Here is a 23,255-nt window from a genome sequence, read left to right on the forward strand (position 1 = left end):
GAAAAAAAATTCAGCTAGGGACAGAGGAAGATAAAACATCTTCTTATGTAAGGTCTGCATTTTCTTAAGCTACTTTTAAGTCAGAAAAATACAGAAGTGGCCAAGAGGAGTACTGGCATGACCAGACTGTTCTGTGCACTTCCAAGCTTTTTTTTCTATGTATCTTACTAGACTGACGAAGAGCTGCTTTTGGCTTCAATTTTAACAAGCAATGGGAGTGATTTACTGCCACAATGAACATTCAAAAAGTAAAATTCAAAAGCACTTGAAAATATTGTATAAGAACAAATTTTAACCAGGGTTTAAGTCTACAAACATTAAAAAGAATTTTGCTACCAATAATCTAAATAGAATTTTTATTTTCTTTTAACCATTTCATTACTCATTTAAAGATCCATAATGCCCTAAGATCAACTTAATGATGTTAACTAAGATGAACTTAATATATTTTGGTATGTAACCCATGCTTATGTAATACTGTTTGGAAAAATGTAATAACAAACACAAGCACAACATGAAAACTTCCTGAGAATGGGGAGCTGCTCTGCCACAGCGCTCACCTCAAAATTAACTCAATTTAAAGTACACTGAGGAAAAAAAAAAACCAACAACAAAAAAACCACCTTTCTCTGTTAGATGAATCAGTCTTTAGAGCCAGAACTTCATATTTTAGAATGATCTTTTAATATATAAGCACGGATGTATCCTAAGTATTAAACCAGTATTTTTGTTAGCGTCACTTAAAATGACAGTAGCAAGACATCAAAGGATCAGAAATGACACGTAACAATAAATTTAAATCAACTCAACTTCTCATGCCCACTACTAACACATTTTAATACAATACCTGCTGAAATGAGTCCTCAAATAATGTTTTTCTGCTCACTGTAATCTTTATGTGTTGTGGCATTGCCAGTTGCTGAAATGAAATTTTGTAGAAGTGTACAATCACTTAGAGATTCTGAGTTTGGACTGTTATTTGTTGACTACATTATTTTAAGAGGTACAGTTGCATTTCACCAATCAATATAAAAAAAACAGTAATCAAGATAATTGCATTGTAATCACTCTAAGAACAAATTGCTTACAATACTGATATCTACAATGAGGATACATGCCTCCAGAACCTGCTTAGAACAGGTTCAAATACTGTACTCTTACAAGACATCAGAAAACATTAAGATCAATAACATTCTCAGTCAGCAAGGCTTTCTACCCAAGGATTTAATGACAAATTTTAAAATCTAGGTTCTTTCAGCACAAAATTCAAAGTGAAAAATTAGGCTAGTTTCTCCGCTATTTTTCAAAGGATAATTCATTGACTCTTGAAAACTTCTGAACCATATAAACCTAAGACTTCTTTCCAAACACCAAGGTACTTAATCTTTTGACATACATAGAGCTTGGAGGACCAAGACTGACACTCTGGAATATGATATTACGTTAGAACACGATAACGTGCAACACAGTATAGTCTTCAATGTTTAGACATGCATGTTCTGTGTCAAATGCCCTGCATTTTCTTCCAAAAGTAGGTATCTGTTCAGAAAGTAGATATTGTATTAACTATAAAAACACTGTGCCTTCATATATTCCCTTATTAACAGCGGAAAACACTATTCTGAAACCTACAACTTCTAATAAAATAAAGTAGCTAAATTAATGTTTTCCTTTATTCTGAAGATTTAAAGCCAGTTTACCTTTAAAGCTTACATTAGTTTATTCAAGTCCTGTATTTACTCCCTTCTAATTTAACTCATCTTTAACCTTAGTTTGTTCACCTGTACATGCAAGGCATTGAGAGTTCATTTAAAGCGTGTAAGCAAAAACCAAAAATGCAAACAAATATTCTCAAGAAATGAAATCATACCTGACACCAGAATCTGAAATAATGGACCTTTGCCTTGAAATCACGCACATAAGCTATCTGGGGTCCATTGTCTCTGGAACCAAAGGAGAAAAAAAAAAAAAAATTACAAAACTACTTTTGAAATTAAAGTATAAGCTTGCAATTGTATTAGTTACATAGTTGTATGGTTTAGTTGGAATCTAGCTGGAAGATTCTTATTCACATTTTTTGATTGTGGGGTTTAATTTTCTTGTTTTTAAACTAAAAAAAAAAAATCTTCCTTTGCAAAATGTGGAGTGCATACACAGTACTTTTTAAACAGTACCTGATTATTAACTGTCAAAAAGATTCTAACAGTAAGGATGGGATGATATTCCACTAATATAAACTGGGAGTTAATTCTGGTTTTAACTCCATTCCGGCTCCTAAAAATCAAAGAAAGTAAGGGTTGAGTGTACTTTTAAAAAGAGAGACTAGTAACTGGAAGGAAAGGATCTGGTCATCAACAGTACTGATGAAGCTCCTCCATTACCCTAAAATCTTATAAACTACTTGGCAAGAAGGATTCTCAAGTGTTCAAAACACTGCCTTCTTCAGGGACAGTTATCAGTGGATGAAAAAAACCCCAGAAAATTAAGAAGCATTACTACATGTAAAACTTTCTGCATAAAACACATACAAAGAGGGGGGGGAAAAAAAAACCCTTTCAAAAATGATGTGTGCTAAACTGTGCTTTTGAAAATTCAGTGTAATGTTAAAAACACTTACAGAGCAGACTTGCCAGTGCGAGGATCTATATATGTAGTGGTTCTCCTATTGTGATCCACAAAATATGGAATACCATCCACAGTAAATCGCATTTCCCAGCCCTCTGGTAAAGGTTTCTCATTTAATTGACTATGGATACAAGGAAATACACGTAACTGATGAACTCAACACATTAAGACAATTGAACAATACCTGAAGCAGTAAAAATTTTGGCAGATCTAGAAAAACTGTGGATTGAGAAACTTTCCATTCAGTATTTATTCTGCCTTTTTTTCCTCATAAATTTTCATGTCAGCTCTCAATTAGACCAAAATGACTGTTTAACTAAACATTAGCTTATCTGGTTACACTACCTGGAATAATGACAAATAAAAGCTTAAGGGAAAAACGTATGTAAGATTTAGAAATACTTCCTCCACTAAACAATTTTATATTCTATTAGGTTTTTACTTGGAAACTGACATTTTAATAAATAACTTTTAGCACCTCATGTATAATCACAGCAGACAAGATAGTTTCAGAATGACAAAAATAAATGAAAATACTGATCTTGTATAATTTTTTGACAACTTCTAACTCAATTTTGGTATATATAAAAATCTCAAGTTATTTGGAAGACCTAAGTAGTATCACTCCAAAGTGGTCTCATACTGACTTCCCTCCACAGAACTACACTGTAGGACCATGTTCCTAACTTAAGCCAGCACATTTGGTTGTTGGTTGTATTCAGAGTAATAGTGTTCTCCACAGTCAGCTGCTGCAGACATGACTGTGGTAGAAAAGTTGTCACCTCTGGCTACAGCTATTACCCCTCCACACATACTGGGCTGTTGCCCTCCCCCTCCTCTCACTCCTTCTCTATGGAGGACAGATGGAAGTTGCTTCAACAAATGGAAATTTTCAGCTGAAACAGGAAGACCTGGAATTGAACAGCCTTCACCCTCAATCTCCTGCCTACATACCCTACCCTCAAAAAGTCTGAGTGACCAGACCCTGAAATTAACAATACTCCATTACTTCTAGTAGTTCCTCAAGTTTTGCAAGTGCTGCAGTTTTACAAGTCTGTTGTCTTTCTGTCTCTTAGCTATTAACTGTCTAGGATCCTCTGCACCATCCCATCACCGTATGAAAGAAATCTCTCTCCCCCAATGATACAAACGTTTAGACATGTGTGTCTAATTATAAACAAAATAGGAGCTGTTCTGGGGAATGAACTTACTGTTGTTGACCAAGACTTCCCCGGTAATTGTATTTTTACTAAGTAATATTTTTTAAAGTTTCTATTTTAGCTAGTACCTTTTAATATTTTTACAGGCTGTCTGATGTTTGTGTAGGACAGCATATGTTTCAGCTGTGGGCAGCATTTCCTAGCTCACTACTCTGTTACCTTTTCATTCTAGACTTACACGAAGATGCAACTGATTTCTTACCCTTGACTCCTGGGATCTTCCCACTGAGTGATTCGTGTGTTGTGATTGACAAAATACACTCTGCCATTACTGTCAGTTCTCTTTTCTGAAAAGATGCAAAAGAAAAAAAAAAATTCAATACCTGCTTAATGTATTGCTGAGACTACATCAAAGAAAATAAATAAAATCAGTCAACAGCCTCTGCTGTCTTCAGGTTTCTCTGCACCAGCTTTGACTCAACATCTTTCCACTGTCATTGACATTATTCCTTAATAGGCTGTTGACAAACAGGAACCTGTCTTAATACTACTGACTGCTAATAGTCAGATGAAACTGCACCATCACCTCCTCTGGGAAAAACCGTACTTAATGCTGTTCATAGGCAAGTTCTTTGTAACTCAATTCTTACTCTGAAATGTTCAGGTATCTCCACCTGCACTGCTTATACCAACAATCCTGACCACGAGAGAGATGCTGGGCATCGTAACAACAATATAAACATTTGCGTGAAGGAAGTAGCTCACCACAGGAGATTTACCTTCACTAGATCTACTGGCCTACGGTTTACATTTCTTAAAAAGTTTTTTCAGTATTTTTGCAAGTTAAAAATGTGTATGGACTAAAATACTGACGAAGTTCAAATTTCCATATTAAAGTCCTTTACCATGCTATTTATTTTTCAATTGTAGGAAAAAATTAACAGGAAGAAAGAAAAAAAAAGTAAGCTGTTTTCTCCACAGAAAATCCCAGTTGCTTTGATTATTATGACATACCTTACAAGCAATATAGACAGTAAGCACAAAATAGGTAACAAATGCATGCACAAGGATCAAGAAAGTACAGGAGCTTCATATTCAAATTATGGAGCAAGGAATAAAGAGGGATCAATGCAGTTTCCAAGAAAATAGATTTATATTTTCTCTCAGATAGTTTAGTGTATAACCATGACTGAACAAAGCTTATGATAAATTCCCCAGCTTGGTCTTCTGTACCATTCTGCAGCTTTTCATAAAGTTTTCATTTAGTGTTGCAAGAGAAATGCAGAATATAGAATCAAATTATAAAAAAACAGGCCAAAAATCTCACTACCACAGGTAAAAAATCTTCGGTTTACAAGAGAAGTCTGGAAGTAGACACTCATCTATTGATAGCAGAATTCAACATGAGGTGGAAAAACTCAGTTTTGTTGTTACCTGGGCAATGCCAGCCTAAAGAACTTTCTTTGAATTTTTATATACGTAATGCAACAAAGCACAAGTGTGAGGAATGATTTTATGGCATGAAATTGCATCAATACCGGAACTAAAAATGCAAATAGTTATGTTTGAAACAGACAAGCCGAAAACCCGGGTCTAACTTTGCCAAGTAATTACTTGCTTTAAAATTACACAATTCTGAGAACTTTGCCTACGTATCATGAAACTTCATTTCTTATATCAGTTTGATAGTCACACTAGAAATTAGTTTTACACTTATATTTTTGTACACACACCCCCCAATTATATTAACTGTAAGTTGTTAAACCTGTAAAGTACAAAACCAAATTTACACCAGGGAGAGGGGCAAGTCAAGAAGTGGTTAGTTGTATTAAAAAATTTTCAGACCAACAAAACTCTTCAAGAATCAGCTTGGAGAGGGAATCTGGCAGTCTGGTTTAGAGGAGATTTGGAGTCTGATTTGGCAGGAATGAGACAGTGGGTAGGGAATCCTGCCTAATGAAAGTAGTTAAAAAAGGATCACAGTGTGAAAGAAACTATTATGATAGTTACAGGGAGTGAAAAAGAATACTTTACAGTTTCCAATCTACTTTGAAACTGCACATCCTTGCCAGGACTCTGCTTTAACAGCACATTTGATTAGATTCAATTTTAAAATATTTTTAATCCACATTTTCATTTTAAAAAGCTAGCCTAGAACAGCTGACAAAATTTGGAAGCAGTATAATTTAATGTTTAATTACATTGCACTAAAAAACACTTTTCAAGTCAGTCTTACCCCATCCATGTGGCAGAGGCCCAAGAGGATCAAACTCTTTGTTCTGTGTGGATGAAAAGTCCTGGTTCTGCAAGTGACACAAATAAATGGTACATTAATGACTAGTCATTTGCTTTCCAGATGTTCTACCATAGCCATCATGAATTACTGAAGTAAATGCATTTTTGTTGATGTTACATATAAGCAAAGATGCCAACAATTTATTTTTCTCCACAGAGAATGCCTATTTTACAGACCTTGGCATACTTAATTAACTACAATGCCAAGGAAATAATTATTCTTTGTTTAGTCCCCCTGCCTACGCAGAAGGGAAATTAGTACAGCAGCACCCAAAACAATCAGAAAGCAAATGACTTAATTCCTGCATTCTCCCTACAACCATTTATGAGGTCCATTTTTATTCTCTTCACTTACAGCAAATTTAGAACCTACAATATTCCTGATAAAACTAGTAGCATGCATTGGAGTTATCTAAAGTCTACTATTCATCAAAGGTAAACAATGGATTTAAAATTCTGGAAGGATATTTTTAGTTTCCCTGCATATTTCATTTTACCCAAACCAGAAATATATGTACTGTGAGCTTGCTTTTACCTTCTAGGTCTTTGGCCAAGTGACACAATACAAATAAACCAGTTATTTGTTTTGAACCAATGACTTTTATCAATATTGTACATAAACTTTATCAAGGAACATCACCAGCTGACAAACATTACACTGCATGTGATGCCTGCAGCCATTGCAAGGACATGAACACATACAAAGATAATAGATTATCACAAAATAAACCATAACAAAGTCTGGTAGCTTATGGAGAAAAGTCACCCACAAACACGCTCAAAATACATATATGCTTTCAATACACAGAAGAGGAAAGACTAATGGGTTGAAAATTTGAAAAATATACCTCTCTTACTTAACCTTTATATTCTTCATTATATTACTTACCCCATATATAAATCTCTGATTAAACTGCTGCATAGCTCCTTGAAGCTGACTGCGCTGAAGCTGCCACTGCTCATAATTTCGGACAGACTCTAATGTTGGTCTTTGCCACGTTGTTGTTCTAGTGAAGTGGTCGACATAATAAATTCTCCCCATGTTGTCAACTCTTCGCTCCCAGCTTTTAAAATAATTATAAGCAACAGTTCTCAGTGGCAGACAATTTTATGGGGTCAGAAGCACTTTTACGCAAACAGACAGTAAGTAGGAAGTAGATATAAAGCATGGGCTCACAGCAGACTTGTTTTTCTCCTTTTACAATTCACTAAAACTGTAATGAATCTAAGAGCTAAAATTGTCTGAGGAGAATCACTTTTACTTTGTTGTATACTACACCAAGTCAGACTCATTCCATTTACTGTACATCCAGGATATTTTGAAATAGTTTAAGAGCTACACAAACCACGGTCAATACTATACTGTCATTACCTTATTTATCCCATCCAATCTCTAAGTCTGCTGGTTTCTCTTCAAAATACAGCAAAACCCCTGACAGTTTGGGCTACATAATCCAAGATTTCCTTACACTCTTAATTTGGCAGAAAAGGAAGGTGTGAACATTGGGTTTTGGTTTAGTTTGGATTTTTACTATTTTCAGTTAATATTAAATCAGTACTATTTACAAAACTTGAATGAAAACACTACCATTCTGAATAAGTTTAAGTAATATACTGGTCAATTCTCTCAGAGTTCAAAATAGATTGAGCATGACAGCTGGGTTCCCTCTATGAGACTCTCTGCCAGGTTTTGTTCTTTAATACCAATTTCTATTTACTATCAATTTCTATTTACTATCCCACATTTTTACTTAGTAATTCTGTACAGCGTGTGAACCACTGGAGTATGAAGTCCAAGAGAATAATTCTCATGTTTTCCTTACATTTTTTAAAAACTAAGAAAGATAGCACTGCTTTCATGTAGAGACTAACATCACCGGCTGTTCTGATGCTATCAGCTGGAACAGCCTAATAACCAAATCTGTTTTATAAGAGCATAATAAATTAGCAGATGGAAACTGAGACAAGATCAGAGGACTGCAAACAGGAACCTCAGGATAAAGAGCTAACCAAGGGCATTCTTGCTTAAGCTGATAGTTACCTCAATCCCAAAATACTTTTCTGTGGTTTTGGTTCCCTTTTACAGTTGGGGGTGTCTACTGTCTTTAACTTTAATCTGTTACTCAGTAAAGACCCACTTCCTTCATCTTTGACAGGAAATTCAGATCCCATTATGTTTGGCATTCAACTGTTTTCCATACTATGTACTACACATTTTTGTGGAGCTCCTTGGAGACAACCTGGAGCAACTATTTGCACTGGGTTCACATTCCTCTTAATGAAGATGTATTCTAGCTTCAGTAAACTGCCAGTCAATTTCTGAAAAGTCCAGACATATCTTAGACAATCACATGACTTATCCTGGCTCACCTTGGAGGAAGAGGTTCTGGCCGATCCCATGTTGTTCTTTTTTCAACATGATCTACGTAGTATACTCGACCATGTTGGTCTACTCTTTGCTCCCAGCTGAAAATAAAATATCTTTATTTTCCTCCAGATCAAACTACTCCAACCATTCATCCACTGTATAAAGATAAGAAACACTTGCTTTCATAAAATGCTTATTTCTAAACAAAAGGCTCAAAATAGACTTGGTTCACAAGATGCACCAAAATGCTGTACAATATACAGTGGTATCATGTTCATATTGGCAGTAATTCTGTGTCAACTAGAATACAAATAAATGTTCGACATGACCACCTTCAGTTTCTGGGAAACTGAAGCTAAAGTTCATGCCTACACATACAACTTTATCAAGCAAGGAAGCAAGGTTTTGTATTCAGTATCAAGTATATCAATAACTTGTTGAACAGAATCATCTGTTGAGCCATTTTGAGTAACAATTTAAATTGAACCCTCAAACTATGCAAATTTTGAGATCATATATGCAGAATTCACCTTAAGGGCCCTGGCAACATATTTTCTGCATCTGGGACACTGACTTACCCTTGTATTTGCATCGAGTGTAACCTTGCTGGTGTTCCTCAGGGCTCAGTACTGGGGCCAGTTCTGTTTAATATCTTTATCAATAATCTGGACAAGGGGATCAGGTGCACCCTCAGTAAGTTTGCAGAAGACACCAAGCTGGGTGGGAGTGATCTGCTTGAGGGTAGAAAGGGTCTACAGAGGAATCTGGACAGGTTGGATCGATGGGATGAGGCCAGCTGTATGAGGTTCAACAAGACCATGTGCTGAGTCCTGCACTTGGGTCACAACAACCCCACACAATGCTACAGGCTTAGGGCAGAGTGGCTGGAGAGCTGCCAAGCAGAGAAGGACCAGGGGTGTTTGTCAACAGCCAGCTGAATGTGAGCCAGCAGTGTGCCCAGGTGGCCAAGAAGGCCAATGGCATCCTGGCTTGTGTCAGAACTAGTGTGGCCAGCAGGGACAGGGAAGTGATTGTCCCACTGTACTCGGCTCTGGTGAGGCTGCACCTCAAATACTATGTTCAGTTTGGGTCCCTCACTACAACAAAGACACTGAGATGCTGGAGTGCCTCCAGAGAAGAGTGATGAAGCTGGCAAAGGATCAAGAGCACAAGTCTTCTGGGGAGCAGCTGAGGGAACTGGGGTTGTTTAGTCTGGAGAAAAGGAGGCTGAGGGGAGACCTTATTGCTCTGCTTGTAGCAAGGTGGATGTCAGTCTGTTCTCCCAAGTAACAAGCGAAAGGACAAGAGGAAATGGCCTCAAGTTGCACCACAGAATGTTTAGATTGGATACCAGAAAAAAATTTCTTCATGGAAAGGGTTTGTCAAGCATCGGAACAGGCTGCTCAGGGAAGCGGTTGAGTCACCATCCCTGGAGGTATTTAAAAGCCATGTAGATATGGTGCTTAGGGACATGGCTTAGTGGTGGGCTTGGCAGTGTTGGGTTTATGGTTGGACTCTATGATCTTGAAGGTTTTTTCCAACCTAAACAATTATATGATTGCAGGAAAAAAAAACATGCTAATTTCCTATTTCTGTTGAAATCAAAACAGTCAAGCAACAACCAATGTTTTCAAGACTGCTTTTACATTTCATAGTTGTTCTGTGAGTAAGTAAAGTAATTCAGACCTCTCCTACCTTTTGGTTCAATTGCCTGCACATTAAGGCAGATATTTCACCAATTACACCATTCACATTGGAAAGCTTTTGCCTTCCCTCACTCAAAGAGTCCAGAACCCTTTTTTTTTAAGTTTACAATCTAAATGAGAGCTTTGAGGCAACAGACCCACCATCTGGTAAATTCCACATGTACCTGATACAGAACAGTGTGCCCACACTACTCCTAGGAGCTGCAGTATAAAGTCCAAAACTTTCATACATATCACAGATTATGTACTGCAATAGCAGCTTTTCTTCTACTTACCTATACCAATATTTTACTATCTGACTTCATCCTAATTTGAAGACAGCAAACTGTCACACTATTTAAAACTTCTATGTTTCACTGACATGGGAATGTATAACAAGTATCAAAAGTAAAGATTCTTAGAAAAGAATAAACCATGCTTGAAGGCCTACCAGACAAAATAGTGATGAAAATCTCCAAATTAGTATGGGGGGGATTTTTGTTATGCAGCTTTATTACACCTACTATGAGTGAAATAAAGTAAAACCAGAAATGTCAGCACAGGAAATAAAAAGTCATTAAACTCATACCCAGGTGGAAGAGGACCTTGACTGACTGTAGTAAGTGCCTGAGGTGGAGGATTTACTGGCTGGACTTGTCTTGATACTGGAGGTGTGGTGAGTGGAGCAGTTGCAGGAGCTGTGGTAGCAGCTGTTGCCCCCTCAGGGCTCTGTTCTGGAGATGTATGTGCAGCTGTACCTGCCAGTGATCCTGCACTGGACCCATCATTTTCTGTGGATGTGGATGAAGGACCATTTACACTTGCTATGATGTCAGAGATACCAAAGACAGAAAAAAAACCCTTTAATTGATATTTATCCTCAATCTGTTTTAGAAGTTGTAAATCACGAAAGTAAACATGCAAGAACTGGTATTTCCAAGTGCACACATACAGTCACACTTTACAGCTTACACAAAAACTAAAAAGCAATTTTGTCTTGCTTTTTAAAAATGCTTTAACCCAAAAAATGCCATTAATGGCACAATTTTGAAATTTCTGATAGAATAAATCATGTTTACCAAAACAAGTTGTCTGCATTGTGTAAACACTGAACAATTATAAACAAAGAATGCATTGATTGCATTGATGAGTTAATTATTTCCCATTTATTGTTTGGAGTAATAACTGAAGAGAACAAGCATAAAATTTTCAAGAGACCTGACACTGCATAGAAAGAAATTATTGGAATGGGAGAGGAATACATACATTCTTTAATTTTTCATTTTTTTTCTGAAATGCCATTCGCTGAGTGGGATTATAAGTTACATACAACTCAGGCCTTATTACTGAACTACACTGGATTAATCTTTTTAAGTAATTACTGTATCGCAGTTTCCCATCCAGACTCAGCATTTATCAATTGTAATAATGAGACTATTGAAACAGATTGCAGCGTATGCAGGTGAAGCAGTTACCCTAAAAACATTAACTATTGAGGACTATTTGTCTTACAAGTTTTTTGTTTTTAAATAATCAAATCAAATAAAAAAAAAGTCTATCCATTTCAGTGCAAGAGAATAATGAATGCTTTAAGTCCTGCTATTTCAGAGAATTTAACTAGAATTTTAGAAACAAATAATTAGTATTTCAAACACCAGTATTATCAGCTTGAGACAGTTCTGTGAGTCCTTCAGTAGATTTCATCTCAAGCCTCAAACTGAGCAGATGTCTTAGTGCAGCAGCATTCACTTGTGTTCTTTTGGTCCCAGCTCCACTCTATGTGGCAGCATCATTACAATCATTACTTAACAGACATGGAAGCTAGAAATTTCTAATAATATGAACAATGATTAAACACCATGTACTGAATGCAAGCTAGAAAACAATCCTGCAGAAGTTATCTGCCAAAGAACTTACCATGAAAAAAGGTAGTTAAAAATCAGCATCAGAAACAATTATGTTAATTCAAAGATTATGTGGCTTTAAAATGAATGCTGGGCCCTAGATTACAAACCAGCTACTGAAGCAGGTCTCCGAGGGGTGGGTGGAGGTGGTCTAGAAGGCCTGGGAGGTCTAGAAGGTTTGCAGTTTCCATTTGTCAGTAATGGAGAATCACTGCCATTAACAGTCTTGTTTTCATTGGAAGGAGCATCTTCACAGCTTTCATGGTCATTGGAGTTAGTCCTTTTGCAGGAAAAAGACAGAAAGGAGAAGTGTTCTGATAGTGTATGGATGACATTAAACTTTGCAGAAGACACTAGAATGTAAGTAGTTATGACCAGCTGAGATTCTTACATTCATAATAAAACCCTATACATCCATATAAACATACTAAGAGTTTATCTCCTGAGGTACATGAAACCTCAACTGATTAAAAGGTTGTGAAATAGTTATATATAACATCTGTCACTGAAACCTCCCCTTTCATTTCCCAACTCGATACACCTGCCTTTAGGCCCAGGCTCAGGATTTTGCTACTCAGCTGTTCCCACCCATGAATTCCACTTGTCTCTAATGAGATGGAAAGCTGACTAAGACCTGAGAACAAGCCTGTGTGTGTTTGTTCCACCAGGCTAGCATATGCTCAGAACACAAATGCTACAAAATTTTAGAAAACTTAGACATACAACAATTTTCCCCCTAAACTCAATTCTGGAAAGGGCTGGAAAATTTAGGGCTAAGCATTAAAGTTTTGACAAACAGCTATGAATATAAGCTTCTCAACTTTACAAGAGTTAAGGGACTAAACAACAGTACTCACCCATTCCGTACTGTTCAGTTATACCTAGCAGCGTATTATCCTGATATATTTGTAGCTCCTTAAGCAAAGTTGCAGGTATCTATAGCTTTATTTCTAATATTTCTAAATAAAAAGATTATCAACTAAGTCTAGTGGATTGGCAGGTGAAGTACACAGGTCATTGGTAATAAAAGCACAGGTTACTGTTTCAGTCCAGTACCTCTAAAGTTACACTTATTTAAATGTACACAAAATAAAAACCAATACGTAAGCTTAAGTAAACCACAAGTCCTGGAGGATTAAGTAGAATTGTGTACGTTTGACCTCAATATCACTGTCCAACACACTTTCGCTCTATACCAGGTGTAGTGCATGTAATTCACACCATACCACACCGACCCCTACATAAATGACTATGAAAGTGTGTACAAATCATCGGTGACCAAAGGTGGCAAGAGCTACAGTCTGGGTGTTCCTCAGTTCCAGAAAGCATACTGCTGCTGTTTGAACATTAAAGTCCTAAGTGCAACCTTTTATCTTTAGTGATTTGACCAGTTGGCTTAAGGTATAACAATGCATATCAACACATTATTATACATGTAACAATAACCACTACTAGACATATTCCAGATGATTTACATGATCCTCAAAATGGACCTTTAATAAGCACCACAAACCCCACCAGTTGGTACTAAAACCAGATTATTATTACTATTATTACTGTACCATTACACACTCAGGCATTCTGAATACCCAAGCATGGAAACTTTCTTCTGAGCATGGAAAGTAAATGGAACAAAAATAAACTTTAATGGGAAGACTTTAGACAGTATAGGTAAGGGAGTTATGATCCATTAAAAAAAGAGTGAAATTTAACTTAGCTACTCCAGATCTCATCCAAGAATGCTGTGCACTGTACAGATCCTTAAAATACTTGTAGTACTGGGCACTGAAGTGGCATGGTGCTCACTGCAGGTTAATCCACCATCAAGTATGGTCACACTTTTATCCTACCAAGCAGCAGGGTACATAATCCAATACTGACCTTAAAACACTGCAACTGCTAGAGAGCTTTTGGTATCTTCTTAACAAAGCTAAATATAATTCTGATACCTCCACGCTATAAAGCAAACCAGTTTAAAAGTAAGTAGTGCCATTTACTCACCAGTGAGATTTTTTTTTAAGTTTTTTATTTTACTTTGATTAATCACTGGGAGATGGAAGAGGAACACAGAGGGAAAAAACCCAAAAGATCAGTCAGATATGGAGGAAAACTGAAGCTAAATGACGGAGCTCATATGGAAAACAATTTAATATGTGAATGTGCAACAGTATAGTAGTTTTGTTTAGGACATGCTCAGATCTCAGGGGATACTGTTGTAGGGCACACTCAGAAACTTTTCAATTGTGATAAAACATACAATTCCTCTTCCAAAATAGCAAACATTAAAATGCAGTATAAAAAAAATGAGGAAAAAGCCTTACCGTGTATCATTCCTTACTTTGGAGCTATCATTCTGTGTAGGACCTTAAATATCAGAAAGAAAAAGACAGTGGAAGTACAAGCAACATTCTGAACCATTTCCAGCAAAAGAAGCAGTCTTTAACACTCAAATTTCTTCCAAATTTGGAGGTGATGCACTATGTGCTGCTCATTTACTGTCTTATCTCAAACTGTATACATTTTTCATGTCTATCTATATGTGTGTGCAAACATTTTTTTAAAGCCACTGCCACAGAGTAATATTTTCACCTTAAGGAAGATAGAACAGGATATCCATTTGACTGTATGAATATTCTCAAACACCCACAGTTAAATAACACAGTCTCGTGTCTTTGTAGCAGTATCAGCATTCTCCATTCTTCAAGTGGACCTGGTTTTTCATGTTCACTCCTTTTTCAATGATAACAGGCAGAGCAGGAAGGGCAACAACTTCTCTAAAAACCTTCCCTCTAGCTGGCTAACAAGCAACCACAGGGGCTTTGTTTTCTGGGGCTCTCTAGCCTGGACCCTTCCCCTTCTCTGTAAATTTTTTAGCATAAAGGCATTGAAGCAGGTACAAAATATGGCTGCACTCCAAACAGAATTATAGGAGCTCAGCCTAGATTTGCAAATGTTTTGCGACTGCTTGTTCTGCCAGCTTGGAAATATTTGCCTTTTGTGCCAGCATTTGCAATACTTGAATATGCAGCATAGAAATGCTCATTCATGTAGACAGCACAAATACTTTATTCCCATAGAATTAAACAAGTGTCATTAAGAAAGAAATCAGATATCAATTCTGATGGCAACTAGGTACAGATCTAAGCCAAAGACAAGGATGTAGTCATGTAAAAGGCTTACAATAATGTGCTGTTAGTGGGCTGTGCACAGAACCGATTTTAATCCCAGAAACAGAAATCTTAACTTAAAAAGCTACCTGGTAAACATTGTGTTTGCCTGTAAGTATCTTTAGTCTGTACAATGTGTTGGGACTACTTTAAGATTTAAGTCTTTCCTCAAGTGCTACAGTCCCCTAATTACCTGGGAACTCTCTGCTGAACATCTGACTTGGTCTGTCAATGTCTGTCTTTACTGTCAAGCCCAAAATTGTATTTAGTTCTCGTTCCATGCAGGTAGCATGCCTTTTTCTACTTGTTAACACCTTTTCCTCTGTAGGTGAATTTCAGGAAATAGAAGAATGCATAGATAAAAACCAAGTATTGAATAAGAGGGAAATTTGTTACTTTCACTACATATTTCTATTGACATATCTGCTCTACAAGTCCCACACAACCCCACTATTTGGCTTTTATTTACAAAAATATCCCACACCATCAGATCATGTAACTGATCCTTTTAACAAGATGCAAAGAAAGAGGGACTAAAATCTTTAAGAAATAATGGTTACAAAGCTAGCGTGTAAATTCAGTTTTCCTATATTTAGATGAAATCTCGAAGCTACCTTCTCTAGTCCTTTAAAAAAAACAAATCCAGAAGCCTAAAAATTGCCAATTAACTGTCTAGCTAATTGCTACAGCAGACAGTCTCTCCAATGCTGCCTTCTGGAGAAACAACCTCTTATTCTCTACTCTGTAGTGTATAATACCCTCAAAAACACTCTGTTGCCTGTCCTACACCAATAAAATTAAATCCCCTTCCTTTTTATTTTAGTGTAATTACACACCTTATGTGTATTCAAGATTTTCAGTTAAAAATCATACTAGTTATCTGAAACCAAAGACACCAACTAAACAGAATAGTGGATCCCTCTCTGCAGCACTCCACAAGGAACAATCTATGAAAACATTTAAATGAGATATTTAAAGAAAAACTAATATAAACCAATGTCTCCTAGTGAGCAGAATACTTATGATGATGAGATGAAACCTATATTTTTTTCTGTTTATGATGTTATTAAACATTCAGGGAAGCTAGAGGCTTTCATTAAAGTTTGGGATTGCTAGCTATGAACTAGCATAGTCCAGAAAATAAAGATGCTAATGTTATTTTTGTTACGGTAACCCCGAAAATCTTCACTGTGGACTATGATTCCACCTCAAATAAAAATGCAGGAGTCCTGATCTCTACAGTCAGTTATAGAAACCACTGTTATTAGGATTATTAAAACATTGTATTAAAGTTTCCAGAAAAAGCAGCTGTGTATACCAGATATATGTAGAGGGCACATTTGAACTAAAAGTTACTTACTTCTTGTACTTGAAGCATCACCGTTGGTTAGGAGCTCAGGATCTACCTGCATTCCATCTAGACAGACAGACAAATCTCCTACCACTTCTGCTGGTTCTCTGTCACCAACAAGATGCAATGTCACCACCACCTGCTCAACTGAAAAAGTATGGAAAAGAATTGGAGTTTATCTTACTACATGACAAAAAACCTGCATTTTATTCAAGGAGCCATAGACTGTAGTGATCAAGGAAAAAAGGAAAACAAAAGAAACCCCAGAATTACAGCTCTGTCTTTCCATAATTTTTTCTTTTGTGTGGTAAAACTAATCATTTCGGGATGTCAGTAGAAAGTTATTATGTCTACAAAAAAGGGAAAACTGGAGCATAAGCTTGTTGCTGCCTAAAGAAAGAAAGGATTATCATTACAGTAGACTGAGTCTCATATTTCTGCCCGCATTTCTGCGGCAATTAATATACCTGTCCTTGAAACCCTATAGTTAGGGAATGCAATTCACTTTATTCTTCATACAGAGCAGACAGCAATTCCATATTCTGATTAAAATACGTTTATCTACTGAAATCAGGATTCACATTTAGACTGTGAAGATTTTGCATCACATCCCCAGACTAAAAGTACTTTCAGGGTAAATAATTGTTTTTCAATGAAACAGAACTGTAAATAAGCATTCTTGATGAAATGGTCTGAAACAAAATCCAATGAATTACAGCAGGGTATCTGCTGTATGTAGTTACTCAAGGTAATTTTCACCCAGATTCAGCAGGACAGTAACATTCTGTCAGGAGAACAGGCTTATTACACCACTATCAACATGCTGCATTTATAATGCTCACATCTGGAAGTACAAATAAAACACTTCTTTAAAGGACAGAACATAAGTATGACAGTACAAAGCTATATGCTGTGGCAACGAATTCTCTTAACAGGTGTGTAGAATTCTCTATTTCTCTTTCAAGCTTCACAAGATGAACGTACTGCCTAAAGTCCAACTAGTTCTAAGATGCATTAAATAATATATCCCTATAACACTATTTAGAACAAAAATAACTTTACGCATTTCCTGGTTTAGCACCAGAAACAGAGTCACCATTTTTAAGCTGTATAAAAGGAAACACTTTCCTTTAATCAGGTTTTCACTCTTGCATATACTAGCAAAGTGAAAAATACCATGTTTTCACTGACACCATAGCAGACGGTGTATAATGAAATACGATTACACTGAAGAGGAGGAAGCTCATAAATGCAATATGTAGCAAAAAAAAGGAATTCTTAAGGGCCATCTACAGAGCTGCACACATTAACAGACAAATTCCTGACAAATTCTGAAACATCCAAGGTATTGTTAATCCTATACTTACGTTTCATACTGTTTGATTTCAAAGTCTCATGAATATCCAGAGCTGCACTTCCTAGAAGGACATCAGATTTTAATGTTTGGTGGCTCCAGACTCGAAAGTTTAATTTACTTACAGGAGTGACAATTCTGAAAACAAAAAGTTAAGCAACATGTAAGGGCATTTTTTGGCAGTGAAAGTGGGTGAACTGAGCACTCTACTTAAACTCTCACTTAAAATGACTTAAAAACAAAGTAATAATTGTGGTAACATCAAACCATTTCTAATCATCACATTCTAGTATGCAGTCACCTTTATATGTCATGTAAATCAAGACTATTGCAAGACTGTTCACTGAGTATATTTTTTATTATTACTATTTTAAGGGAAATATCTATAGAAAACCCACCACCTCACAATTCGCATCTGAGTGTAACCAGGATTAATAAAAAAAGGCTGATTCTTGCAGGTTCGCATTTCATGAGCATTCAGCATTTATGTACCTTGATGTGAGAATTTTTCACACAGAGCAAGAAGACAGCAAATTTGTTTTCTGAAGAGGTTATCAGAAAATTTTAGGACAATCCATCAAAAGGGAACTACTCAGAAATACTAAAAATTATCTCAAGTATTTTTAGAAGATCACTGTTCCCCTAATAAACTGGCACATAATATTATGACAAAGAAGCAGGAATATATACAAAATTATTTAACATTTTACCAGTATACTTCTGGCTTCACAATGCATTTACTGAGAACAGAAGAACACACTACATCTTCCATGGCTTAACAATTCAAAAACTTCCCTCACCATGTCCAGGAGTAGGAGGTATTACTTCTACAGTGTGCTAATTTGATTATGTCCTTGGAGAATTCCTTCCAGGTTTACTACCACCGAAGTCCCTTATGACCCAACTATCACAAAAGTTTCTCTTCATTCCAAATCAAGTAATTCAAAGAATTATTCAACCATTTACTTCTATCCCCTTTTCACTTCCCTGAGGTTTTTCTTAATTTTTTACTTTTTTCAGTGACAGAAAAATCCAAACTTGATTCAAAGCATGGTGCTACAATCTGGAAAGATGCCTTCCAGAGAGCAGGCACAGTACTAAACAGTCCAAACAAGAGGCAAAGTTCTCTCTGAAAAAGCCTGTGGCCTGGTTAAGGTCATAAACCCACAATACTGTAGCCTTGAATTTGTCAGCCTGTGGTAGAGAAGGTACATCTCCGTTCCTAGAAAAGCCGTCAGCAGAGTCACTCCCTAGACCTGAAAGCTCTTGATCAAGGATTACTTATGCAGTAAGACCTTCCATTCCCAGATCTATGCCAGCGGTTATGTACTGGGAGGGCCCCGTACCGGAGCATGAACACATGCAAGTAGAAATATTTTCTGCCAGAACAGTTAGTCTTCCTCTCTCTAGCTCCAGAATAAGCTGAATCAAACCATGCTCATTTCAAAATTGCTAAATCTCACCAAACGTTTTGCAGCAAGATGATGACAGCTCATATAATGTATGCAATCAGGCAAATCTTGGAGAATAATGGAACTCTCCCAGTGATAAGAAAAACCTAAGAGCCTAGATTTTTCTTTTTCCTTCTTAAAAGTATTTTGACAACAGCAAAAAAATAAGCATCACAAAAATAGCTGATACTACAATTAAAAACAGACTCACAAAACTTTTTTTTCCAGAAAGTTGCTCTTAGAGGTAAAATATTCACCTGCCCCACCATGCTCCCTTGAGTTTTGAGAAGCTTTACAACAGAGAAAGAAATTTACATCACTATCAGTTGCTGACATTGTATGAACACTTTTCTGGTGTTTTTTTTTTTTTTTTTTTTTTTTTTTGTTTGTTTTTGGTGTTTTTTTGTTTGTTTGTTTGTTTTTGTTTGTTGGTATTTTTTTAATTCCTAACAGCAACTTCAAAGTAATTTTTAATACTGAAATTCTTTTTCTATAAGGGACATTCTAACATTTATGTATTTTTAAATTATTTTAATTGCGAGAAACAGGTATTACAAATGACTGTTTATTTTCAGTGGATAATTTCACTTGTATATGGTTGATAAATCCAGATTTCCACCATCAGACAATCCCTTCAGAATATGCAGCTCCAGCTAACAGACTGCTTGTTAGAAGAGGAACCCATGGTCCATATCCATTTGCTGAAGATATTACACTTTTCCTTTTTACTCTGAATCTGAATGTAAGGATCTGTGTCAAAATATTTCCTGAAAATCTATTAACTTAATCCACTCAATTCCACGGAGCATTAGTGTAATCTTCAATGAAGTTGATATGCATTGGGTGTCTCTGTTTGGCACTTACTGAACAAGAGCAAAAATTGCCCATGTATTATTGTGTGGACTTGCACAGCACAAGCCACAAATATTTCCATTTAAAAAGAAAAAAGCATAAAGAAAAAAGGCAGACTTTAAAAGGTGAAAGAAGAATCTGCTTCTGCACAATGATATGCATGTAAAGCACAAGGTTTTCTCTTTCTTAAAATAATTCTTTGAAGTGGAAAGTAACGTAAATAGTAATAACTAAAACTTCATAATAATCTGAATTACAAGAACAGAACAGGCACTAAAAAGGTTTTCATCAGGCAGGAATGTTCAAGGTGCCTCAAAAATAATAATCTAGAATTTAAGCATAAGCAAATGTGCAAGCACAAGACTGACCTTTATCCCTGTGTTCCATTTGGTATATTCTTAAGAGAAAACAAAATTTCATAGAAGATGAAGATAATTTTTTTTCTGTGCTTTATACTTCCTATGATCTCACAACACAAACAGTGGGCAAAGCAAACATCAATAGCTCTGTTCATCTTGAATCTACTGTCAGTTTTGTACTCTGAAGGCACAAACTAATCCGGAATTTTGTACTTGTGATTGAATTTAGATGTGTGCAAGACAGCGCTCACTATCTGTGCTATGGCATGCTACACAACGAAGTTGTACACAAAGAACAGCTATGCTTTTCAGCCACAGTATTTCAGAAACACTGTAACCTTAAATGTGACAACAAAAACGTGTATGGGACTCAGTTCTAACATCAAATTACCTTACTTTCCTTACTAACTCATAGAATTAAAACTCCTTTGATATGCCCACATACCTTAATAAAGAATATTTTCCTTCATAATCACTGGGTACTTTCCATAGGACATGATGCAATAGTTTGTAAATATGTATTCCAGACTGTAGTACATTTGCTCCAAAAATTACACAAATATCTTCAAATCATGTAACACTGAATGCTTTGCTTAAAATAAACGCTTAAGTGCATTGTCAATTGCATTAATTTATTTTCAAATAAATTGGAAACAAAACCATCAAACCTACACTGTAAGATGCTGCTTCCACTTTGGACTATTTGTATTGTTGCATTTTTCTGTCTTCTTTGACTGTCCATCTACTGAGACTTCCACATAAGGGCTAGGTCCAAACCACTTATTTTTTTCTTTTAGTTTGGCTGAAATAACTGTTAAGAAAGAGAAAAATAATTATCCACTCAGTAAGGTTTCAACTGCAAAAAAATACTTTTCAGTTGTATGCTTCAATATTCAAGTATTATTTCACTGATGCCTGACAATAATGCTCAAGGAAAAACATAAATTAGATGGACAAAAATGGTCTTGCATTCCAGATCATTTTATACAATGTTATAGCTCACACAAATGCCTAAAACATGCAACAGAACTTCCATAACTTGAGATACTATAATTAATAATAATCAGTATAAGATCCACAAAAGCATTTAGGTGCTGAAAGTAGAAAATATCCTCTACAACCTCCTCCAGTCTATAACCAGCCAGGAAAATTCCTCGAGTTTATTACACTTGCTTGTTAAAACACCCAAACCATGATCTGTCTGTCTCATTAAAGAATCATGTAAAACTGCCACCACTTGTGGTGAAAAGAACATCATTAAGAAAAAAACCTTTGTGTTATGTTTTCTGTATCAAAGAAAACTTACAGAAAAGCTAACTAAAGGCAAACTGAGTTCCAACAACTACCTACTGTTCTAGACACAACAAAACCTGAATAGGACTTGCAGCTCCAGAGCTTTAATGGGGTGAGAGGGGGTGTGGGGTGCGTGTGTGTTGAGTTTTTTGGTTGGTTGGGTTTGGGTTTCTTTGGTGATTGTTTGTTTTGTGGTTGGGTGTTTGTTTTTTCTTTTCCACACATTCAACATCATTGACTGCAACACTCCTGTCCTGCCAAACAATGGCTACATTGCCTCCTTTTAGCCAAAGCAGCAGGCATGTGCATCAGTGGATGCTAAACTCACAAAACAGTACTTAACACAAAGATATTAACATTTCTAATTGGCCAGTGAACTCCACTCTAACAAATAACAACTTCGTCTCCTGTGTTTTTGTCACCCACCTCAGCTGCACTACATCCTTAAAAAAAAGATGAGTAATTCTAGCCCATATGGCTAATCTACCTAGATTCCCTTTATAGCCTATGCTCCTTTAGAGATTTAGAGAAGTAGCTTAGAATAAACTGCTCTGAACTGCTCCCAAGGGAAACTCTTCCTCTCTATATTACAGACATCTTACAGAAATTAATTTCAGTCAGCTAACATTAATTTTCATAAATAGCTCCCCTTCCCCTCATGTCTCCAACACTTCTGTACTACGACATCTCATGCTTCAACATCACTAGCTATCTCAAAGGCATCAAGACCTACTTAGAGGCAGCACAAATCAGCAGTCATGTACCTACTTTCAAGGTTCTTACTTAAGCAGACAACGTGGAAGTTCATTTAAAACTAATGAAGACAGCAGAATGGGGAGGTGAGGGTAGGGCAGGTGGAGGCTGCTGTTTATGCAAATGTCTACAAAAAGGTAATGCCTGCTTGCACAGGAAATCCCAGGCAGACTGTGGCTGAACTTCTACAGAATTTAACAACCATTCAAACATCTTAATAGTCTCAATTCTAAACACTGAATAATTTCTTCAACTTCACTTTCTTTATGCTAGGCACAGGCCTTTAATGGAGCAAGCTTCTGACAGCAGTCACCACTCCAGCCCTCAGCTCTGCTCTGCATAGCCACATGTGGATGTACCTCCGCCCAAACCTCTTCGATTTTTCTCTCCAATATCAACCCACAGGGACCAAGATTTCTCTTCATCTCATGGCCTACTGAGAAAAAACAAGCTTGTAACCCCGGTGCGACAGCTAGAACCAGTATAACTCACTGAGTTCCAAGCTCTTTTCTAGTCTAAAGCTTTCATATCTATTTTTGACAGTTCTTTTCATCGTCACAATATCAACATTGTGAAACTTCTGCATATACCCACAGATCTTCCACACTGATGGGGCAAAATTTACCCTTGATGCTTCT

General features: G+C 36.5%; 1 protein-coding gene across 2 annotated transcripts in view; it reads right to left on the bottom strand.

Moving 5' to 3' along the window:
- The window catches only part of ITCH (itchy E3 ubiquitin protein ligase), a 63,333-nt gene that overhangs the window by 13,206 nt on the left and 26,872 nt on the right, over positions 1-23,255 (bottom strand). For both annotated transcript variants that reach the window (XM_074919987.1, XM_074919988.1), the window contains 13 exons: positions 21,244-21,382; positions 17,923-18,047; positions 16,565-16,702; positions 14,359-14,401; positions 12,148-12,317; positions 10,723-10,957; positions 8,451-8,546; positions 6,970-7,144; positions 6,022-6,088; positions 4,048-4,132; positions 2,618-2,746; positions 1,871-1,943; positions 848-919 (listed from right to left, as the gene is read on the bottom strand). In XM_074919987.1, the coding sequence (XP_074776088.1) occupies positions 848-919; positions 1,871-1,943; positions 2,618-2,746; positions 4,048-4,132; positions 6,022-6,088; positions 6,970-7,144; positions 8,451-8,546; positions 10,723-10,957; positions 12,148-12,317; positions 14,359-14,401; positions 16,565-16,702; positions 17,923-18,047; positions 21,244-21,382 (1,547 nt within the window). The remainder of the gene's footprint in view (positions 1-847; positions 920-1,870; positions 1,944-2,617; positions 2,747-4,047; positions 4,133-6,021; positions 6,089-6,969; positions 7,145-8,450; positions 8,547-10,722; positions 10,958-12,147; positions 12,318-14,358; positions 14,402-16,564; positions 16,703-17,922; positions 18,048-21,243; positions 21,383-23,255) is intronic.

The sequence above is a fragment of the Athene noctua genome, chromosome 16 (assembly GCF_965140245.1).
Source record: "Athene noctua chromosome 16, bAthNoc1.hap1.1, whole genome shotgun sequence".
Classification (NCBI taxonomy): Eukaryota; Metazoa; Chordata; class Aves; order Strigiformes; family Strigidae; genus Athene; species Athene noctua.